General features: G+C 41.9%; 1 protein-coding gene across 20 annotated transcripts in view; it reads left to right on the forward strand.

Moving 5' to 3' along the window:
- The window catches only part of ERC2 (ELKS/RAB6-interacting/CAST family member 2), a 993,908-nt gene that overhangs the window by 256,697 nt on the left and 715,277 nt on the right, over positions 1-21,934 (forward strand). For 12 of the 20 annotated variants that reach the window (XR_012485046.1, XM_074284429.1, XM_074284434.1 and 9 more), the window contains one exon: positions 2,687-2,728. The exons of the other annotated variants lie outside the window; for them this stretch is intronic. Coding sequence is in view for 11 of the 12 variants with exons in the window: in XM_074284429.1 (XP_074140530.1) it covers positions 2,687-2,728 (42 nt within the window). In the remaining variant the exon portion in view is untranslated. The remainder of the gene's footprint in view (positions 1-2,686; positions 2,729-21,934) is intronic. 20 annotated transcript variants of the gene reach the window in all.

A 21,934-nucleotide genomic window follows, 5' to 3' on the forward strand; every position in this document is an offset into this window, starting at 1 on the left:
GTATTTACAAATTTTCCCTCCCACATCCCCTTCCCCCAACTCAGCTGTGCAGGTACCAGAAAATCATCTTAAAAACCTGCTAATATTCTAAGGTGGTTTGGTTTTTTTGGTATCTAAAATGATTAAATACTCGGTAAAAATGAGGAATAATGGAACAACAAAGTTTTATATAAGCTGATTTAAATGTATGGTGTTCAGCTGACTTTTTAAAAAAATTTTTGCTGAGGCAATTGGGGTTAAGTGACTTGCCCAGGGTCACACAGCCAGGAAGTGTTAAGTGTCTGAAATCACATTTGAACTCAGGTCCTCCTGACTTCAGGGCTGGTGCTCTAACCACTGCACCCCCTAACTGCCCTCAGTTGACTTGAAAAAAAATTAAGTATCTCATAAACTAAAGCCTTTTCAGGTGAAAATGTTTGCCCTGAGAATGGATCATTTGGCTTGACCAATTACCGCCTTGATGATGTCACCTTGGAGAAATAAAATAGCATCGCTCAGGGGGGACTTGTGCCCTTTGACAGCTTAGGCAGTTGGCTGAACTGGGCTTGGGGCTTAAGAACAACTTGTAGGAAACCTCTAAAAGCCAAAGCAAACACACTGGCTGTCTCTTTCTCTGCACAGAGTCCCGTCAGTATTCAGTGCACACCCTTGAATTGTCCGTTCCAAAGACCCCAAGTTTTGGGGGGGATAAAATCCATACCATTGACTCATTTATACATGAGTTCTCAATGGCTTTAGCCAAATATGGCTGTCGCCAAAGTCTCCACACCTTTGGCTTGTAAGTTTTCATCCTGTCAGTCACGGTAGAGATAAGTAAACCCACTTAAAGTGGGCTTGATTAAAATTGGCTTAAAAATAACACATTCTGTGGATAAGAATTTTTATAATTTGTTAACTGCAGAAACAACATTAAGTAGTGTCTCGGGAGCTAGTTCCAGCGTCAGGAATAACTTTAGCTTGTGACATGTTCTAGCTAATGATAACAGATAAGACTTTGGAGTCAACTTCAGTCCCCATTTTATCGCTTACTACCTGCGTGACCAAATCTATAACCATCCTGGTCCTCAGGTTCCTCATCTATAAAAGGAGGGGATTATTCCGGATGGCCTTTGAGGGTCCTTCCTCTTTAATTCTATGATGTTTTAAATAGATGTCTTCCAATAAATCTATTAGCCAAACAACAAACATTTTTTCAGTTCCTGCTCTATGTCAAGTGGTCTTCCAAGGTAAAAATGAGTATTCAAGGAGAATACTTTGCTCAATGGGCATTAATTTATTCATAAGCATTAACCCAGCAAATTTTAATAAGTCACAGACAACTTGGGGTTGTCTCTTCTGGGTGTTCCTTTTATCCAGGAACTCATGGGAGCCTAAAATGAACAACTTACCTGAGCAGAAGAAGGTTGTGCTCCTACTACAATACCCGAGGGCTGCTGGCTATTTCTCAGAAGTGATGCTGTCCCAGAATTATTGATGGACCTTCGGAGAAGTTTTGTACACACTCTAGGTTCCTTTTCTGATGGTTTCGGACTGTCTTTTTAAAAGGAACTTAAGAAACGATGAAATTGGCGATTTAGAACTGAAACAGATCCTTGAAGTCTCACTTTAGTTCCTGTTCACTGTTTCCATCATTATAATTGCATACCAAAGAGGGAACCCACTCCCACATAATTCTTAAAGCCAGTAAGTGAAATCTTCCCAGGAAATTCGGTGGAGTGACATGGAAATCCATTTTTAGGGTGAACACTGAGGAACACATTTATCAATAACTGGAAATCACAGTGTGTTCAAAGCTCAGATCATTCCATGGCATTTCTTTCTGGGCTGGAGCATGGAGGAATCTGTCATTCCTCAGCACTCCGTTTTACCTCTTTAGGATGAGATCTGTAGCAGGTCGTTAGAAGATCCCAGGCTCTCTGCAGGTTTTCTCAGTGCTCAGAAGCTCAGGCTTTGATCTCCTTTTGTGCTACAAGTGATGCTCCTTTGCTTTTGGATTTGATGGGAAACAATCGAAGAAACTGAAACAATGGAAGAAAACTTAGATTCCAGAGCCAACCAATAGGGATGATTTGAGCAAGTAGGTGACTGTATCCTGGGTACAGAATGAATGAAACTGGCATTTCAACAACAGTGAGAGCATCTGTCTCTCTCTTGGATAAGATTTAAAAATCAAAATTTCATGTCACTTTTGGTCAAGGCTTAGAACTATACAACTTTTGACCAAAATTCCAAATTTTGTAGTCTTAAAAAATGAACAAGCCAAAAAAGAAACCAATTTCTGTGAAATGCTGCTCTGATTAGCAACAAGCCTTCATCCATACTTTGGTTCTTGAAATGGCTGCAGAACAACTTTTTGATTTCTTTCATGTTACCCATTGGGGAAAATATAGCAGTGTGATTCCATGAGCTCTTGCCCCAAATAAAGTCCTATTTGGAAACACTGAAAGGAATTTCTCTTTTGCACATCCAATGAGTTTCCTATCTTACCAAGTAAGTCTTCATGAGACAGATTCTCTGCACAGATCTTGACATCCCTAGAGCCCTATGCAGAAAGCATTTATCAGTGAGAGAATATAAAAGTACTATTATCCCAGGTAGACCTGATAATTTTAAAGCCGTATCATTCAAGTCAATTGACAAAAGGATCTGCTATGAATAAAGTTATTTATGGTTTGTCTTCTTGCAGGGAAGACCATGTTTTAATTTTGATCGAGATTTGGTATGGCAGGTATGTTATGTGTGGGTTTGCTCTAGAAAATTGCTTGTGTGTTTTAGAAACAGCGTGTGCCTTTGTAGATGTAGCTATCTTTTTCTTTTTCTTCCTTTAGTGACTCAATCTTTAAATACTTAAAAAAACAAATTTCCCCCTTCTGTTGTTATAAAACATTATGGACTGTTTAAAAAACTGATTCTTCCCTTCCCATCATGGAATCACGAAATCTCAGAATTGAAGGAGATGTTGGCAGCCATCTATTCTAATTATCACCTAATTGGAAATCCTTTTCCATCATCCCTGATGTGTCATTCTCCAGCTTGAACTTGAAGGTGTCCAAATTATGGAGAATATGTCCCTTTGCCCCAAGGCAGTCCATGTTGCCATTGGATAGCTTCAGTTATTTTTATTTATTTATTTTTTTTTAGCTTCAGTTATTTTTAGGTAATTTTCTTCCTCTCCTCCTCACATCCAGCCTAATCTAGTTTTCAACATCTGCCCTTTGCTCCTATTTCAGTTCTCAGGGACCAAGCAGAAAAAAGCTAATCTCTCTGGAGTGTAAAAACACAATCCAATTGATTTTAATTTTTGATTATTGTAAACTCTGGGATTTGTTCCATTTGGAGTTAGGAATAACAGCTTTTGTGCTTATATTTGACAATATGAAACTAAAAAGCAAGAACTAGCAAAATGGAAAGAATCTTGTTCAGTCAGTCAGGAATAGCAAGTATCAGGTTTTCATTTTATAGAAAACATTTATGAAGAGCCTACTAAATGTCAGGCCCTAAGCACTTATATAATGTTGGTGCTTTAGGTGCTTTATGGTATCCTCTTGTGGATCCCGTGAGAGTTGTGCTAATAAATACAAGGCTGTATTGAAGCTCATTTTGAGATCTTGAAGCACTGGATATCCATTCTTGACTAACTGAGGCATCCAAGATTTGGCCCTGAGGAGTAGTTGCTAACAGGGAGTCTTTATTTTCTTTGAAAATTTGAGAGCTAAATGGGCTAACTAAATGAAAAGACCCATCCATGTACAAATTCTTGCTTTTGGTTCATGGTGCCTGATAATATACAGATAGTGGGCCAGAGACTGTTCAGAGAAGTCGTTTCTCTAGGATCATCCATTTACAGGGAGACACTTTAGAGATGGTCTAACCCTATTCTTTTTATAGATGAGGGATCAGGACCAGGGAAGAAGTCATTTACCCAACATCATACTGATAGTGTTTTAGATGGATTTTTCCCAGATCCTGATGCTAATCCTGTGTCCTTCCTCCTCTTCCAATCTATTCTGTTAATTCAACACATGTACAAACTTTTACATATAATCTAGGTTTAATAATATATTCAACAGGTATATGTGCAGACATGTATGTAGTATGCATGCATACATGTGAACACCTGGACACATATTATTCAACACATGCATATCTAACCATGAGACTCTGAGCAACTTCCAAAATGGCAATAAGAATGACAGCTCCCTCTCTGGTTTGTTGAATCAGATGAGATAACATTTATGAAGCACTTTGTGACTTAAAAGTGCCATGTAAATCCTAAGCTATTTATTATTATTATTATTATTTTTGCTGAGGCTCTTGGGGTTCGGGATCACACAGCCAGGAAGCGTTAAATGTTTGAAGCTGGATTTGAACTCAGGTCCTCCTGACTTCAGGGCTAGGGCTTTATCCACTGTGCCATCTAGCTGTCCCCTAGCTATTTATTATTGCATATGCAAGAAATAAGTGTGTATATATTCATGTTTCTATGTAGATATGTATAAAATATACACATATGGTATGTTCTTAGTATATAAATTATATATCTTCTTAGTATATATAATCTACATGCATGTACAATGGAGATACACATATAAATACATGCACAAACACATATAGATACCTAAACATACTCACATGGCCTATAATTTCATCACTATTGGGAATCCTGGTAAGGAAAATCCCTCTACCAATATGGGATCTACAGTCTTAGCTACCTCAGGGGTCTTCAGGGAGTGTGTGGAAGCCTTTGAACCTAGCTTCAAAGCCAGCTTTCCACCTCTTCCCCTACTTTTCCCTAGAACATCAAACTCACAGGGACAGGCCCCACCCCTACGCTTTGACCAAAGCAGTAAGACTTGGATTTGCAGTGGAACTTGCTCTCACCTCCTTGTCGCCCAGAGTCAGATTTTTATAGAGGCCCACTAGAGTTTATTCCACACTTGGTAATAGCATAGAAAAGGACTTGGGTGACTGCTTGTCCCTCGGTGGCTTGCAATCACAAATATTTTTCCTCCCTGTCTCCCTTTTCAAGAACATAGTATTCTTTTTTTTAAACAAGTTTTTATCAATATTTTCTATTTCCTTCTAGCATTTCAGTTATCCCAACTACCCTTGCCCCTTCCCAAGAGCCATCCCATATGACAAATTGTAATTTTTAGAGAAGAAAAAGCCCTAGCACAGCTCATTAATACACTGAAAATCTGAAGATCTGTGACATGTGACAACTGGGATCCCATAAAGGAGCCACGTGGGGATCTCCTCTGGTTTCATTTGATCAAACACGATCCTTTGGTGCATCATCGTTCTTTCCATTTCCTCTGAAATCATTCTTGTGTCATCAGTTCCTGGAGATCTTTCTAGGCTTCTCTGAACTCATCCCAGATTATTTCCTGCAGCACAGTCATATTCCATTGCATTCACGTACCGTGACGTCTTTAGCTGGTCCACGGCCCTGCTTGTCTTTTAACTCTGTGATCCCCAAAAAGTGTTGATGTAAATATTGTGGAGCATACGGGGACTTTCTTATCCGTGGCTCACTTGGGTATGAACCCAGGAATACAGTCAGTGGTTCAAAGGGTACAGATGTTTTAATGACTTGATGTGCATAATTTTAAATTGCTCCCCAAAATGATGGCACCCGTCCAGGGCTCCACCAACAATGTATTTGTTTGCTCATCATCCCACCCCCTCCCACATTGATGATTGCCATTTTGGGGCTCATTTTGCTCAGTGACTTTTGGCAGGATGGGATAATGAACTTGGGTTGGGGAAACCCACATTTCATTTCCTTATTGGATACTTATGAGCTTCATGTCCCCAAGGGGAGAGTAGAGTCCATCGGACCTAGTGCACAGGGTTATCACGAGGCTCACTGGGGCTGCCACACACGAATGTTCGGCCTTTCTTAGAGGGCTGGAGAACTGTCATTTCTTGGCTGACCCAGGTCTGGGGATGCCAGAGATCTGCCGTGCTCAGGGGAGCCTGACTGAGTGCTCTGTCCTGACTCGCAAGATCGTTCATTCCATGACAAGAAGCTGGGATGGTCCTGGAAGCTGCCATGATAACCTGAGCCGAGATGCAACCTGAACCAAGTGCTGGTCGAATGGGAGGAAGAGGCTCCCACAGTTCTACCTTGGGGAGGAGCTGCGTCCCGGAGATAAGAGTAGCTCCTGCTCATTTAGAGCCCCCCGTTTTTCTTTCGGCTTCACAGTCTCATCTCCTTCTCGGAGTTAGAGTTGCTCACGTGGTGTGACCCCAACAGAATAGGAGCTCCTGGAGAGCAGGGGTGGGTTTTGTTCTTCTTTGTATCCTCAGTGCTTAGCACAGTGCCTAGCACACAGTAGGTACTTAATAAGCTTAGCACAGTACCTGATACACAGTAGGCACTTAATAAGCTTAGCACAGTGCCTGATACACAGTAGGCACTTAATAAGCTTAGCACAGTGCCTGATACACAGTAGGCACTTAATAAGCTTAGCACAGTGCCTGATACACAGTAGGCACTTAATAAGCTTAGCACAGTGCCTGATACACAGTAGGCACTTAATAAGCTTAGCACAGTGCCTGATACACAGTAGGCACTTAATAAGCTTAGCACAGTGCCTGACACCCAGTAGGCACTTAATAAGCTTAGCACAGTGCCTGACACCCAGTAGGCACTTAATAAGCTTAGCACAGTGCCTGACACACATTAAGCATTTAATAACCTTAGCACAGTGCTTAGCACATAGTAGACACTTAATAAGCTTGGCACAGTGCCTGGCACGCAGTAGGCACTTAAGTGCCTGACACACAGTAGGCACTTAAGCTTTGCACAATGCTTGGCACACAGTAGGCTTTTACTCACTGCTTATTGAGGTGACTTTGCTTTGAGCCTGGATTTACTTATAAGACCTCTCCTCCCTAGTCTTGGGTGTAGCCTGAAAAATGGTATTTGCCCCCTGCCTGGGACAGCAGAAGGAGGCAGAGGCTCTGGATTCCTTCCTGTGAGTGTGACCTGTGGGAGAAGGGGGTTGGACCAGGTAACCTTATGGACCCTCTCGCTCTGAATCCAGCTGTGAAAGGGGTTGATCACAAAGGTGAGCTTGGGCTGGTGCCCCTTCTCGGACCTTCCTAGAGAGGTGACCTTAGGCAGGTGACTCCCCTTAGCTTCCCTTTCCCCCTTTCTTAGAGTGAAGACGTTGGACTCTGTGATTCTTGGCCAATTCTCAGTCTGGGGTTGCAAAATATTTGCCTGAGAGGCAGAGAACTGGGACAGAGTCCCTGCGTTCACTCCTAGCTCTTTGACCCCGAGTGGATCCCTTAAATGCTCCCTCAGATGTTTTCTCCATCAGATGTGTGCCTGAAGAAGAGTTTGTAAGGATTGTAGAATGGGGGTATGGGAGGGACCTTAGAGATTGTCCACTCCCTCGTTTTAGAAACGAGATGAGGCCCCAAGAGAAGTTTCTTGCCCAAGTCACATGAGGAATAATTTTAATGGACATTGATCCAGTCTGGGGTCAGGAAGATTCATCTCCTGAGTTCAAATCCCTCCTCAGACACTTATTGGCTGTGTGACCCTGGGCTAGTCACTTCCCCCTGTTTGCCTCAGTTTCCTCCTCTGTAAAATGAGCTAGAGAAGGAAACCGCTCCAGGATCTCTGCCAAGAAAACCCCAAATGGGGTCATAGGCAGACATGACTGAAATGATTGAACAATAGCAACAACAAGGCAAGATGCAAAGGCAGATCTTTTCCTCTTCCTAGCATTTAGTGCAATGCTCAGCACCTAGTAGGTGCTTGCCACACATTTATCCTTTGATGGCTTCTCAGTGCAAACCAGTCCTCTCTTGTTTCCTGCTTGTGCTTTGCTGAATAAACAGACCAAGGGAAGAGGTTTGGTTTTCTGTGGAATTTGTGAGCAGGAAGCAAATGGAAGCTCTTGGAGCCCAGGAATGGCCCTTGGCCCTTGAGGAGGGCTGATTCATCGTGGCCTGCCCTTTGTGAAAGCAGAAGCCCCATGACTCAACTTCTGGTGGTAGAGTGGGGACGGCCATCTCTTGGGGTATCACTCATGAGTCTGCCTTTTTGGCTGGCTTCATGGTTCATAAATCATGTCTTTGAAGGGTGTGACCACCATGATGCCCAGTTGAAGGTGATGGGCTGCTCTAATGGGAAGGGCCTGGGGAGAAGAGTCGGCTGCCCTGTTTCTATGGCCTGATTTTAGCTCTATCCTCCACTGAAAAAGGTTGCCCAACGTATCTTGTTCTATGATAATGTAAGATATTATGTTCAGCCGATGGCCACAGCCAGGAAGGCCTTCGCCTTTTGGAGGGCAGTCATCATCTTTTCAGCAGCACAGACTCAATTGAACTTAGTAACTGGTTGGCAAAAAATGATTAGTTGATGGGGAAGTGATCCAATGGCCGCTCCAGCTGAGTTCTGCCATGCTCTGCCCGGTCCCCACGACAGCGGCCTTTTGCTGACTGCTGACTACCAAGGCTCTAGGGTCCTCTGCCTTCCCCATCTTAGGGTGATGTCTTCCACTCAGTCAGATTTGTTTTTTAAGAAGTGATTTGTGGGCATCCTTCCGCTTCTTTCCCTGGGGACAACAAGAGCTAGTCATACCTTGGGTTAGCCTAAGATGCTTATTGACGCCTGGACAGAGAGCAGAGCTGTCTGCTTGAGTGCAGGTGGCTGCTAAAATCTCAATTTTTAACTTTTTTGCTTCTTTGACCTTAGCCATGGCTCCTGGGTTGGATGTTGAAGAGAGACAGCCTTCTCCCCTCCCTGCCAGTGCTTCAGATGACCTAGTGCTGGCTGTTTTCTTTGGGATTGTAATTTCCTTACTGGCTGGAGGGTGAGCCAGGAGGGTTGGGAAGTCAACCACAAGGCTAATGCCAACTTCCCCCTCTAAGTTTCCATTGTGATAATGCTTGGTCACGTGCCCCAGATGAAAAGTCATTGAGTTTCCCATCAGTCCTCCTGCCCCATTGATGGGCCCTGCTTGGACTCATGAGGCCCCTTTGGCAATTTCCATGGACCAAGCCAGTGTGGACACAGATGCTCTTTCTGTGTCTCTCTTGATCAGAGGCAGGGAATTGGTCTCAGGGACAAGAAAACCAGGGTTCAAGTACAGCCTCGGGCATAATGTCACTGCTGTGTTGTGGACAACTCCCTAACTCACTAGATCACAGAGGAAGCTCCTCTCTCCTGCTTTCTCTGCTGGGAGGTCCCCACGTTAGTGAAAGAGCAAAAAGGAAGGCGGGGCATCCAAGAGAGCAGCATCAAGAAAAGGGCAGTGATCAGGTAGAATTCTTCATTCAATCTCTTTGTGAAAAATCGGGGTTTCAAATCCTTATCCCTTCCCCCCAGTATTGCTGAGATGGGGTGCTGGGACTACTAATTGTACTGAGGTAGAACTCCAGCTGCTCCTTAGCCTGATGGGGAGGGGGTGGAGATGACAAGGCATCCCTGGGTGGGGTGAGACCCAAGTGATACCTACTTTCTCATCTGGAAGCTATTTGGGTGACTCAGTCCTCCCCCCGAACCCTCTCCGGGACCATCCCTGCCTCGCTGGCTGATGTTCAGGGACAGATGAAAGCACAAGAATAACACGGCTTCTCCGTGGGGAGCCTCCCCCTGGCAAGGGCCCTTGTCCCTTTTGTGTTCCCTGCCCCATCCTTTCATACGTGGCTGACAGCCAGCAGACACTGTATTTTTCCGAGGGTACTTGGGGATGTCTCCTTCGGGGCAATTTAGAAATCTTTGCTTAGCTTCCCATCAGACCCTTATTCTTCCATGCCCAGTTCCATGCCCAAGGCATCCCATAGACCTCAAAGCAGGTCTCATAGTAGATGTTCAGGAAATGCAGTGAAGGCTGTGGAGACTTTGGCATCATGGGGAATTCAGCAGGGGAATTCTCTCTCTTAAAGTGGATTATAAAACGTTTATGATTTCCTAGTTAGGTCCTAGGGAGATCAAGGGACTTGGAAAGCCGCAAGGGCAGGGGGATGTTGTGCTGTGACTTCAGAGACAAGCAGAACCTAGTCCACACCCTGTCTGAAACTCTTCCTCCCTCCCTCCCTCCCTTCCCTCCTTCCTTCCTTCCTTCCTTCCTTCCTTCCTTCCTTCCTTCCTTCCTTCCTTCCTTCCTTCCTTCCTTCCTTCCTTCCTCCCTTTCTTCCTCCCTTCCTTTCTCCCTCTTTCCCTCCCTCCCTCCCTTCCTTCCTTCCTTCCTTCCTTCCTTCCTTCCTCCCTTCCTTTCTCCCTCTTTCCCTCCCTTCCTTCCTTCCTTTCTTCCTTCCTTCCTTCCTTTCTCCCTTCCTTCCTTCCTTCCTTCCTCCCTATGAGTCCTTAAGAAGGTCACTTTTCTCATTTCCCTGATCTGTTAAATAGGGGAAATAAAGTCACTGGAACTTTCCTACTAGGGTTTTTGTGAAGATGAAATGAAATCATACACACAAACATATGTATATGGAGACATATACATATATAAAATATACACATATGTATATACTTATCTACTCCCTGTGGAGGTACACGTAATATACATAATGAGTTGCGAAATTTAAAGTTCTATATACATGGTTGAAAGCATTATCCTTGATTGTGATTGTTATTGTTATCATTACGCTAGTTCCCTCAACCAGTAAGTGTCAGAGGTAAGAGCTGAGTCTAAGCCTTCCGTCCTCAAGCTCTTGGCTCATTCTGTCATGCTGTGCATTTTTTTTCTGAAATAAAGCATAAGTAGAATGTTTAAAAGTAATAGAACTAGAACATAGTGTGCCCTTAAACCAAATAGAAATCATTTTGCACTTAGCATGCCATCTTTTGCCTTCATAAATGTGTGGACCCTTGAGAGGCTTTTATATCTTAAGGAAACAATTTGTGGAACCAAAATGTGAGGAATTTTTTTGAGGTTGCTGATAGGTTTTATCTATGTACTTTTCTCCTTCAGTCTTCATATTACTTATCATTTGACACTGTTGACCTTCCTTCCTTCCTTCCTTCCCTCCCTCCCTCCTTCCTTCCTTCCTTCCTTCCTTCCTTCCTTCCTTCCTTCCTTCCTTCCTTCCTTCCTTCCTTCCTTCCTTCCTTCCTTCCTTCCTTCCTTCCTTCCTTCCTTCCTTCCTTCCTTCCTTCCTCCCTTTCTCCCTCTTTCCCTTCCTTCCTTCCTTCCTGCCTGCCTTCCTTCCTTCCTTCTTTCCTTTCTCCCTTCCTCCCTCCCTTCCTTCTTTCCTTCCTCCCTCCCTTCCTTCCTCCCTTCCTTCCTTCCTTCCTTTCTCCCTTCCTTCCTCCCTCCCTCCCTCCCTCCCTCCCTCCCTCCATTCCTCCCTCCCTTTCTCCCTCCATCCCTCCCTCTCTTCCTCCCTCCCTCCCTCTCTTCCTCCCTCCCCCCTTCCTTCCTTCCTTCCTTCCTTCCTTCCTTCCTTCCTTCCTTCCTTCCTTCCTTCCTTCCTTCCTTCCTTCCTTCCTTCCTTCCTTCCTTCCTTCCTTCCTTCCTTCCTTCCTTCCTTCCTTCCTTCCTTCCTTCCTTCCTTCCTCCCGTCCTCCCTTCCTTCCTCCCGTCCTCCCTTCCTTCCTCTTTCCCATCTTCCCTCCCTCCCTCCCTTCCCCTACAGTCTTCCACTTGTACAGAGAAGTACTCCTATCTCCTCATTGGGACCAAGTTGGTCATTAAAACTTTCCAGCTTTCAGTTTCTTTCTGTCTGTGGAGGGAAGGGAAGAAATATTAATTAAGCACTTACTGTGTGCCAGGCACTGTACTGAGGATACGAATACATGCAAAAAAGATGTCCCTACTTTCTTATAGCTCACATTCTAATAGAATACATACAAGGAGAAAAAAAGGGTTGGGAAGAGGGAAGCTCTTTAGTGCTAAAGCCCAGAAAATGAGGAATAGCGCCTGAGAGGGAAATGAAGGCAGATGGGACTGGGCCCTTCCATCAATGGAGGCTCACCAATGGAGAGGTCACCAAGAGATCCCAGTACAATGTAAAGAAAGTCTTTTTGTCTTTGGGATTTTTCATCCACGAAAAATATTTGAGTTCTTTCTACTTGTGAAAGGCCAGTTTCTTATGCTATTCTTCATCTTTTCAAGGTCTGATGATTAAAAACAAAAAATAAAAACTAACCCAGCACCAGTGATGAGCAGTGAGTTCTGTTTTTCTAAGAGATTTCCTGCCAAACCTTTCCTTCTGCTTCTGGTGATTAACTTGGCCCCTTAGAACAGTGGTTAGCCCCACACAATAAATCTTTCCAGAGACAGCCCCGCTCTACATGGCCAAAGGTTGTAGGTTTGGAAAGTCCTTCTCTCATCCCCAGCAAGAGAGATTTTAAAAAGGAAACCGACCAGAACCTCTGTGGTGTCCAGTAATAACAGTTTCATGTTTTATTCTAAATAGAGGGCAATATAATTGTGCAGGGACATTTCCTTCCCATTGGATCATGCCTTCTTTAGACTAAGTTGACCCTTTTTGGATTTCTCGTCTTCGGCCGTGTCCCTGGACAAAGCTGTGGAAGACAGCAAGCTTTGAGGGCCCTTTGGTAAAATGGAAAGAAAAGATATTGGCTTTCATCTTTTATAATGGATTACCGATCACTTCTTAGTACATGGGGAAGGAAGAGTACATGGTGACACCCAGTAATGGGCCAACTGTCAGAGCGGATGACTCAATTATATTGCCTTTCTGATTTCCTGCCTACTCTCTCCCTCCCTCCTTCCCCCACAATGTTCCACTGTTCCTAGAGAGGAACAAAATCTGTTTCTCAGTTGCTTAACAGAACTATCAAGTTTTGATGTTAAAAGGAAAAGTAATGGTGCCTCACGAGGGTGAGGAGGGTCCCCAAAGTCATTCTGAGTGGTTTGCATGCCTTTGGACATGTCTGTTTTATGTGGGCACGTGGGTATGCGCGTAACTTGGTATCGTGTTTGCGGTTTGTTTTTTCAGTGTTGATTTTAACTCAACTAGATCATAACAAAAAAGTCCTTTGATTTCTTATCACCTGTGGAGATTCTTCTGTCAATTTAGCTAGAATTTTATTGTTATTGTCCTTCCTATCATGATTTATATCATAATAAATTGATAACCCATTTCCAATGTTTCCAAAGCATTTCTGTATCTACAGTCCTTTGAGATAGCAGAAATATCTTTTCCCTTTTTTTGACGATGATATATCAGTGACATATGTGTATATGCATATAAACATAAATAAATAGAGAAGTATGATATGTAATATAGTTAGAGAATCCCTCAGAAATAAATCCCTCTGCCAACATAGATGAACAACTTCTCTATAATCTCTGATTTTTAGACTCTATAACTGAAATTTGGCCTTTTCTTTAATGCTTTAAAAACCTAATTCTGTGAAGGGGTTCAGGAAGCTTCACCAGGCTGCTAGAGGTCTGTGACTTCTTTAGAAAGGGTTAAGACATTTCCCTTAGGGAGTAGTCTAGGGCAGGAGGGTCAAGTGGGCAGTTTATGAATCCCATAAAACTTCAGATGAAAGTTAAATGAGGAAATATTTAATAAAATAAAATAGAACATAGATAATATTAATATGTGGTTTTTTTTGAAGTCAAATGCAGCCAGCACATATCCTCATGTAGAGGTTAATGGCCTCCTTTCCAGTTGAATTGGGCACCTCTGACCTGGAGGACTGGGAGGTTCAGGAGCTTGCTTGTATCTCAGAAGTGGGACTTCTGGTGGCAAAGTCTGCCCTTCACTCATGTGTGTACAATATCATGACCCATGGATTCATATGGAACTTGAAGATAGGTTTAGCACTTTACAAACTTTCTGTCTTTTGGTCCTCACAATAACTTTGGAGGGTAAATGCTTGTGTGAGATGGAGTACCAGACTTGGAGTCTGGAGACATCCGTTATCTCCTTTCCTCTTCTTTGATGGGCCTCAATCTTTACCCAGATGGGCGAGATGAGAGCTTAAGGACAGAAAACAACCTGGGATAATGGACAAGAAATAAGAAATCCTGGGGTGATGGAGGGAACCCGTGGAAGCACCTCAAACATGAAGGTGCTATCTTGGACTTCCAGGTCCATTGCCCATTTCCCTCCTCTTTTCGCTCTTCTGTTGCTTGTAGAACATAATCCATCTAACGATTTCCTTCACAATATCTCATTGATCCCATTAAATTCAGATCTACCCCATCAAAGTGAAGGAAGGTAATTATCCAGGTAGATCAAAGGAGAAAAGGTCTAATATTGACTTCTGAATATCCAGAAAATTATATTAATTCTATAAGGGGCTTTTTTCATGTAGATCTTAGCTAAGACAAAAACACTATTGGTTTACAGACTCACTCCATTTCATTGTAGCCTACAAAGACTATAAAAATGAAACGAGGGGAAAAACATTTTAAATAGCACAATAGACTGTATTTGTATTTGGACCAAAAATTTTTTTTACAGAGAAAAAAATCATCTATTCCCTACTTTTCTTTCATTGGATTACTGAAGTTTAATAACGATGATAATCATAAAATAATAGTAATTTAAAGACGAGACTCCTACATTTACCAGTTTTGTAACTTTAGGCAAGTCATCTAACCTCACTGCATCTTAGTTTCTTTGTCTAGAACTTCACAGCAATGGTCATTCCACCATATACGTCCGGAGGTTGTTGGGTAGGCCAGATTGCCAACATAGATAAAGCATTTTTAGCTAAATGCTGCAGTGGATGACTCAGTGTTTCATAGACCTGTGAGGTTGTTTTAAATTAACAAGAGAGGGTTGGCTGAGAATCAGAAATGCCTAAGTTCAAATCCTGAATCAGGCATTTACTACTATATGATTAGGAACGAGTCATTTTATCCCTTATTCGGTACCATTTTAGGATTTCCAAGTTGCCTTTCTTGGGTGTGTCTACTCTGTCCTCGGTGTGTCTGTCAGTGTCTTCTGTAGAAGCTGTTATCATCCTCAGTTTTTTGGGGGGCTCACCCTACTACCAACCTTCAGAGAAAGCCCAAGTCTTCTGACCTTTCAGAATTCAGTCTCCCCCCCCCCTTACTCTTGCCCATAACTAGATTAGGCTTTTAGCCGAAACACTTTTTATTTTTTCATATCTTTTTAAAAATTTATTTTGATTTTTTCACTTTTTTATTAAATCTTTTTATTTTCAAAACACATGTATGGATAATTTTTCAACACTGATCCTTGCAAAACCTTGTGTTCCAAATTTTCCCCTCCTCCCCACCCCCTCCAATACATCCAATACATGTTAAATATGGTAAAATATTAAATATGTTAAAATATATGTCGCTGAAACATTCTTGCTGGAATGCCCAATGGTGCGTTGGCTTGCTGTGCTCTCTATAGGCTTGCAGGCCTGTCTGATTCTTCTACTGAATCCAAACGCTGCCTCTGTGACTCATCTGGTTTCATCCATTGATCACAATATTTCCCTCCTTCCAAGTTAATTAGGGATTTTTTTATGTCTAGTTTATTCTTTTGATTGATTGGTTGGTTCAGTAGAGATAGTCTGGACTTTTTGTAATTACATTCATGAGGGAAGGAGAACACTTTCTTACAGAAACCAGGAGGTCTCAAGAAAGAGAGACCTCAGTGTTTAAGGTTAAGCTTTCTACTTATTAGCAAAGCAGGAGCCTCCTCATTCCAAATTGCCTTCTTCTTTGAAAAAGTGGGAGTACAGATCTTCATGAACTTTTAGATCTTAAAGAAATTATGAAATGGAGCAGGAAATGAGTAGTAGGTACAAGGACAAGTGCACAGATTGTCCCCAAAACTTTAGTGCCATTTAAAGCTATAATGGCGCTAATAGTCTAAAACTAAGCTGAGACTTTTGGAACACGATGTATGATCTAAGACAGCCATATTTTCACAGTTTCTCTCCTCTGAATAGCTTTGGTGGCTAAAAAGGAATCTTCACTCCTAATTCCTCAAAATGAGATGGAAAGGAGAATCCGTTGCAATAGCCACCATTTTGTTTGCGTCCCATTTCAGGAGTTGCATTTCTATCACTGCTGCAGGGATTTCCTGGCCATCTCTCCATTTGTCCAGGTACAAAGGTCATTGTCTTTTGAACCTGAGATCCCCTTTGTCTCCTTTATCTCCCACTTTTGGAGGGAACTGAAATCACTTTCTCCCACTTTTTCCCGCTGGGCACAAGGCTTCCTATAGATGGGCAGGATTGATTTCTGCTTCTTTTGAAGCAGTCTTCCTAAATGGGGACAGGATTATTACCCAGAAAGCTATCTTTCCTGAAGTGTCTCCTGCAATACCCGTTCATTCTTCTAGCTTGACATATCGCAGAACACCTGTGGCCAAATAAAAATAAAAAGGATGTTCGTTAGTTTGGGAAAATTGCCCTAAATCCAAAGCCATCTCACAAATTTGCTTTTTTTTTGCCCAGTAGAATTCGGTTTCTAATGGGAAGAGGCTGATGAGTCTTCACTAAATTGCAGGGCTTAATTTTTAACCTGTTTTGGGATTTTTTTTGCTCCAATTTTATTCCCAACAGTCCAGCTCTATGTAACTCTTTTCAGAGATGGCATTTTCATTAATTGCTAACTGACACCTCATGTGTTGGCAAAAAAACAAATTCACAACAGCCAATCATCAGAAGCCAACTGTTTGGACACCAATTGGTGACAAATTGAAGATGTGCAAATAGTACAGGATGTCAAGGAGCTGTAAGAAAGTCAACAAAAGCATTTATGATAACCTTAGACTCCTTATGAGGTGTTTAAGGATCTGGGGACCCTGTAGATCTTTCCACAGTGAAATTCACTCCTGGATACTGGACATGTGGATTTTAGAAACAGACATATTGGTAAACAGAAGGCATAACAGATACCATCTCCTACATAAGGTTTTTCTTGATTCCCCCAATTATTAATGCTCCTACTTCCCAACCCACCAGGAAATTACTTGGTGGAGGATTTGTATTTATTTGTCTTGTCCATATTAATTTTTTAGATAATATATTTTTTCCAAATACATGTAAAAAAGGTTTTCAACATTCATTTTTTATAAGATTTTGAGTTCTCCCTTCTTCCCCTTCCTGTGCTAGCAAGTAATCTCATATATGAATTTATTTTTAATATATTTCCATTTGAGTCATGTTGAGAAAGAAAAATCAGAACAAAGGGGAAAACATCAGAAAGAAAAAAACATGACAAAAGGAAGGTGAAACTTTTATGCTTTGATCCATATTCCGTCTCCATGGTTCTTTCTCTGGAGGTGGAGGGCATTTTCCATTCAAAGTTCATTGGGATTGCTTTGAATCACTGAGTTGCTGAGAAGAGCCAGATGTCACAGTTGATCATCATGTGATCTTGTTGCTGTATTACATATATTAATTTAGCCTTAGCTCCTTCTCAGCTCCTAGCCTGTGCCTGGCACCCAGTAGGTACTCAGTGAATCCTTGTTGAATCCAATGATCTTCCTCCTCTGCTCTCTCACATGGCGATAGATGCCATCCCATCAGCTCTCACAGACTCAGGGATCGTTTCTGAAGATGATTCCCAGGTGTAATAGATCCAGCCCTACTCTCTTCCCTGGGACTTCTCCAACTGGATAGCGTAGACCTCTGAACTCTACATGTTCCAAAGAGAAAGAACTCATTTTTCCCCCTGAGCCTTCCTTCCTTCCCATCTTCTCCATGGCCATCAAGAAAACCACCATCTTCCTTCTCAGGGTTACAAGCATAATTTCACCCCCCGTCACTGATTGTCACTAACCTCACCTACCCAATCCATTGACAAATTTTATTATATTTCTACCTTTACTATTTTTATCCTTTTCTCTCATAAAGGTCCCTTTTTCTCCTCGGATGCTAACCCCATTGTATGGAGGTCCGATTCTAACCTTAAACCTCCTCATGCCTAGAGTGACAGCAGATCCTGAGAGCCTCCTTGCCTCCGCCCAGCATTTCCTAAGTTGCTCAACTGATTTTGCTAAAGGAAAAAGGTCACCTCCCTGACCCCTGTCCCATTCAATACATCCTACTGACTCCCTCTTGCTTCTGGGATCAAATAGAAAATCTTCTGTGTGGCCTTTAAAGCTCTCAAAACTTGGCTTCTTTATACTTTTAATTCTCCTTAATTTTTATTGATTAATTGATTAATATTAAATTGATCGATTAATAAATAATATATTTTATTCCTCCTTCACACATTTTTTAGTTAAGCAGTACTGGCCTCCTTACTGTTTCTTATATATGAACCATCATGTTGTCCCTCCATGCTTTTTTTTCATTGGCTCGTCCCCTACACCTGAAATTCTCTCCCTCTTCATCTTTCTCATTAATGTTCCAAGTTTCCTTCAAAACCCAGCTAACGTCTCCCCTTCTGCAAGAAGCCCTGCTTGGTAAGGTCATCCTTCCGACATCACTTCCCGTGCATGCACTTAATTATACATTTACTTCTTCTTAGAATATAAGCTCCTTGAGGGCAGTCATTATTTTGGTCATTTAACATAATGCCTGGCACATAGGGGGTGCTCAATAAATTATTTATTGATTAATTGAACCCAACAGCATAAAATGTATTTTAGAAGTTATAGGGGAGAGGACCGGTTTCTTGACAGCACTGCACTGCTCATAGAATTAAGAGATCTGGATTCTATTTGAGGTTCAGACACTCTGGATACAGCACCTTGTACAACTCAGTTTACTTTGCAGAGCCTCAGTTTTCTCATCTGGAAAATGGGGACATTAATACTTCTTTCTATGGTGGTTATCAAAACAGAGAAGGGACCTTTGAGGTTTTCAATTTTATTTCTCTGTCTCTTGGGTTTTATGGTTATTACATAGAAATGATGTTTATTTAGAGAATTACCTAGAATCCAGGATAGTCTATGTCTTGGGTCATATAGCTAAAGTGTATTTAGAAATGGGGCATAAAACAAGATCTTCTTCCAACAAGGCCAACTCTCTCTGTCTCTCTTTTTCATCTCTCTTCTTTCTATCTCTGTCTCTCTTCTCTCTGTCTGTGCTTGTTTCTCTCTGTCTCAGCTCTCTATTTCTGTCTCTATCTCTCTTTTCTCTGTCTCTCTCTTCTCTCTGTCTCTGTCTCTCTGTCTCTTTTCTCTATCTCTGTCTCTCTCCTTTATATCTCTCCTCTCTACTTCTATCTCTGTCTCTCTTCTCTTTGTTTCTGCCTCTCTTTTCTTTATATCTCTCTCTTCTCTCGGTCTCTGTCTCCGTCTCCTCTCTATCCCTGCTTGTCTCTCTCTCTGTCTCTCCTCTCTATTTTGGTCTCTGTCTCTCTCTTCTATCTCTTTCTGTCTGTCTTTGTCAATCTCTTCTTACTATCTCTGCTTTTGCTGTGCCATTCTTCCTTTATAAATACGTGCTTGATTAATTTTCAAAATTATAGATAAATGACCACTGGTTTGTCACATTAATCAGAAAAGTAATGATCGTAGCATTTGTTCTTGTGTCCCTGAAGCCCAGCATGGTGTTTTGCACAAGATAGATACAGAATCCTTGAATATTCAGCAACATTTCAACTAAACCAGTTGATTGGATCTGAAGGTAGCAAAGGTCGCCATGTTTTCTCTCATTCTGGAAAAAGCAGGTGCCTCTAATCATTAGCATCCATGTTTAATGCATGATATTTCCAGTCACACTAAAGTTCTGTTCAGTCACGATTGGCATCAGAGTTGGAGGGAACCTCTGGGACCACATCCACCAACCTAGTCCCAAGAAAGACTTCTGCCCGCCTGTCTCATGGAAAAGGCCCATCCATGGTGTGGTGGTACATTGCCTTCCTGTTTTGCTTTTGGCTACCTCTTTTTTTCCTTTTGTCAAATCTTAACCTATCTTTCTCCTATTTCAACCAGTTGGCTAATAAGCATTTATTAAGCATCTATTGTGTACCAGACAGTATAATGAGTGTCATACATATGCAGAAGAATAAGAGATGTCTCTTACCCCCAGGGAGCTCATAGCCTAATTGGAGAGACAGCATGGGGACCCTTGGATTTGACAAGGTATAGACCAATAGAATCAACAGAGGGAGAGAGGACACATTTATTTTTTTATTAAAGCTTTTTATTTTCAAAACATATGCATGGATAGTTTTTCAACATTGGCCCTTGCAAAACCTTGTGTTCCAATTCCCCCCTCCCCTAGATGGCAAGTAATCCAATATATGTCAAACATGGTAAAATATATGTTAAATCCAATTTGTATAAACACATTTATACAATTATCTTGCTGCACAAGAAAAATAGATCTAAAAGGGAAAAAATGAGAAAGAAAATAAAATGCAAGCAAAGAAAAACAAAGTGAAAATGCTATGTTGTGAACCCCACTCAGTCCCCACAGTCTCTCTCTAGCTGTAGATGCTCTCTCCATCACAAGACCATTGGAACTGGCCTGCATCATCTCATTGTTGAAGAGAGCCACATCCATCAGAATTGATCATTGTATAGTCTTGTTGTTGCTAAGACACTCACATTTAAAAGGACTGGGAAAGACTTCTTGTAGAAGGTGGGCTTTTGCTAGGACTTGAAGGACGCCTTCCCTTAATCCTTGTTCTGTCCTCCAGAGCTGAGAAGAACAAATCAAATTTCTCATCCACATCACAAAACTTTAAATTCTTGTAGGGAATAATCAGATCCTTCTGAAGTCCTTCCCCCACCCCCAGGCTAACCCTTTTTAGTCTCTTTAATCAAATGATGCTTTAACGATCTGTGGTTTTCACACCATCCTTGGTGTCTTCTCCTGAATGTGTGCCAAGGAACTTAGCACAGTGTCTGACAAACAGCAGACTCTTAACGAATGGCTGTGGGCTTGACTTCTGGGAGTAATGAGAAGTGCTTTGCTTAGAGGGAACAGGACACTTGTTTTGAGTCATGATGATCTGAAATCGAATCTGTTCTTAGATAATTATTAGGTCTGTGACCCTGGACAATTCCCTCTAACCCTCTGACTGTCCGTATCAATCTCTGTTTTCTCATTGATAAAATGGGGAAAATAATAACAATAGCTGTCAAACAAGGATGTTATAAAGATCAAGTTAGATTAGGTAGGAAAAAGTCTTCAAGTACTCACTGTTATTATTAACACCCCCCTCTCAGCTGTCAGTATCTTTCCTAAAATATGTCTCGAACTGGATAAACTCCTTAAGGTATTGTCTTACTGGGGCAGAGGATAGCAAAATGTTGACACCCCTCATTGCTGACAGTGTCCCTCTCTTAAGGTTAGATTAGGATATCAATAACTTTATTGGATGGCCATGTTACTGTTGGCGCATGTTGAGTTTATGGTCCACTGAAACCCCCAGATCTTTTTCGATCTGTTCTTCAGATCCACCCTTTTCTTCCTGAAGTTTCAATGTGGATTTTTAAGAAAACAAGTATAGACCTTTTCTTTATCTTTCATAATTCCCGTCTCATTAAATTCTGTTTTCATTCTTTCGAGATCTTTTTGGATAGCCTCACCCATCATGACAGCTCTCTTTTCCCACTTCATAACATCTGCAAATTTGGCAAGAATGTCTGCCGAGCCTTCATCCAAGTCAGAGATAAAAATGTTCAACAGCCCAGGGCCGAAGCTAGATCTCTGGGGTGCTTCACCAGAGACGTCCCTGCAAGATAACAGTGAACTCAGTGGCTACTCTTTGGGTCTCGTCATTCCCCCATTTCCTAGTCTAGCTGGTAGCCTCCGTGTCTATTCGACAATTCTCCACCCTGTCAGCAAAGACTAGGTATAATTTGTCTTCATCATTTCTTAGATTCAACCAGGCTGGTCGTTTGGTTGAAAAAATGCAGTCTGCTCTGTGCGACCCATTCATGATGAAGTCGTGTTGGCTTTTAATAATTGCTATTTCCATTCTGTATTCTGTTCACAAATCACCCTTTTAATAATGTGTTATATTCTTTTTCTAGAAGCAGAAATGAAACTCACTTGCATGTCAGTGGCAGGTTCTACCATTATCCCTTTGTGAAAAATCAGGAAATTTGTTCTTAA

This window comes from Sminthopsis crassicaudata, chromosome 1 (genome assembly GCF_048593235.1).
Source record: "Sminthopsis crassicaudata isolate SCR6 chromosome 1, ASM4859323v1, whole genome shotgun sequence".
NCBI lineage: Eukaryota > Metazoa > Chordata > Mammalia > Dasyuromorphia > Dasyuridae > Sminthopsis > Sminthopsis crassicaudata.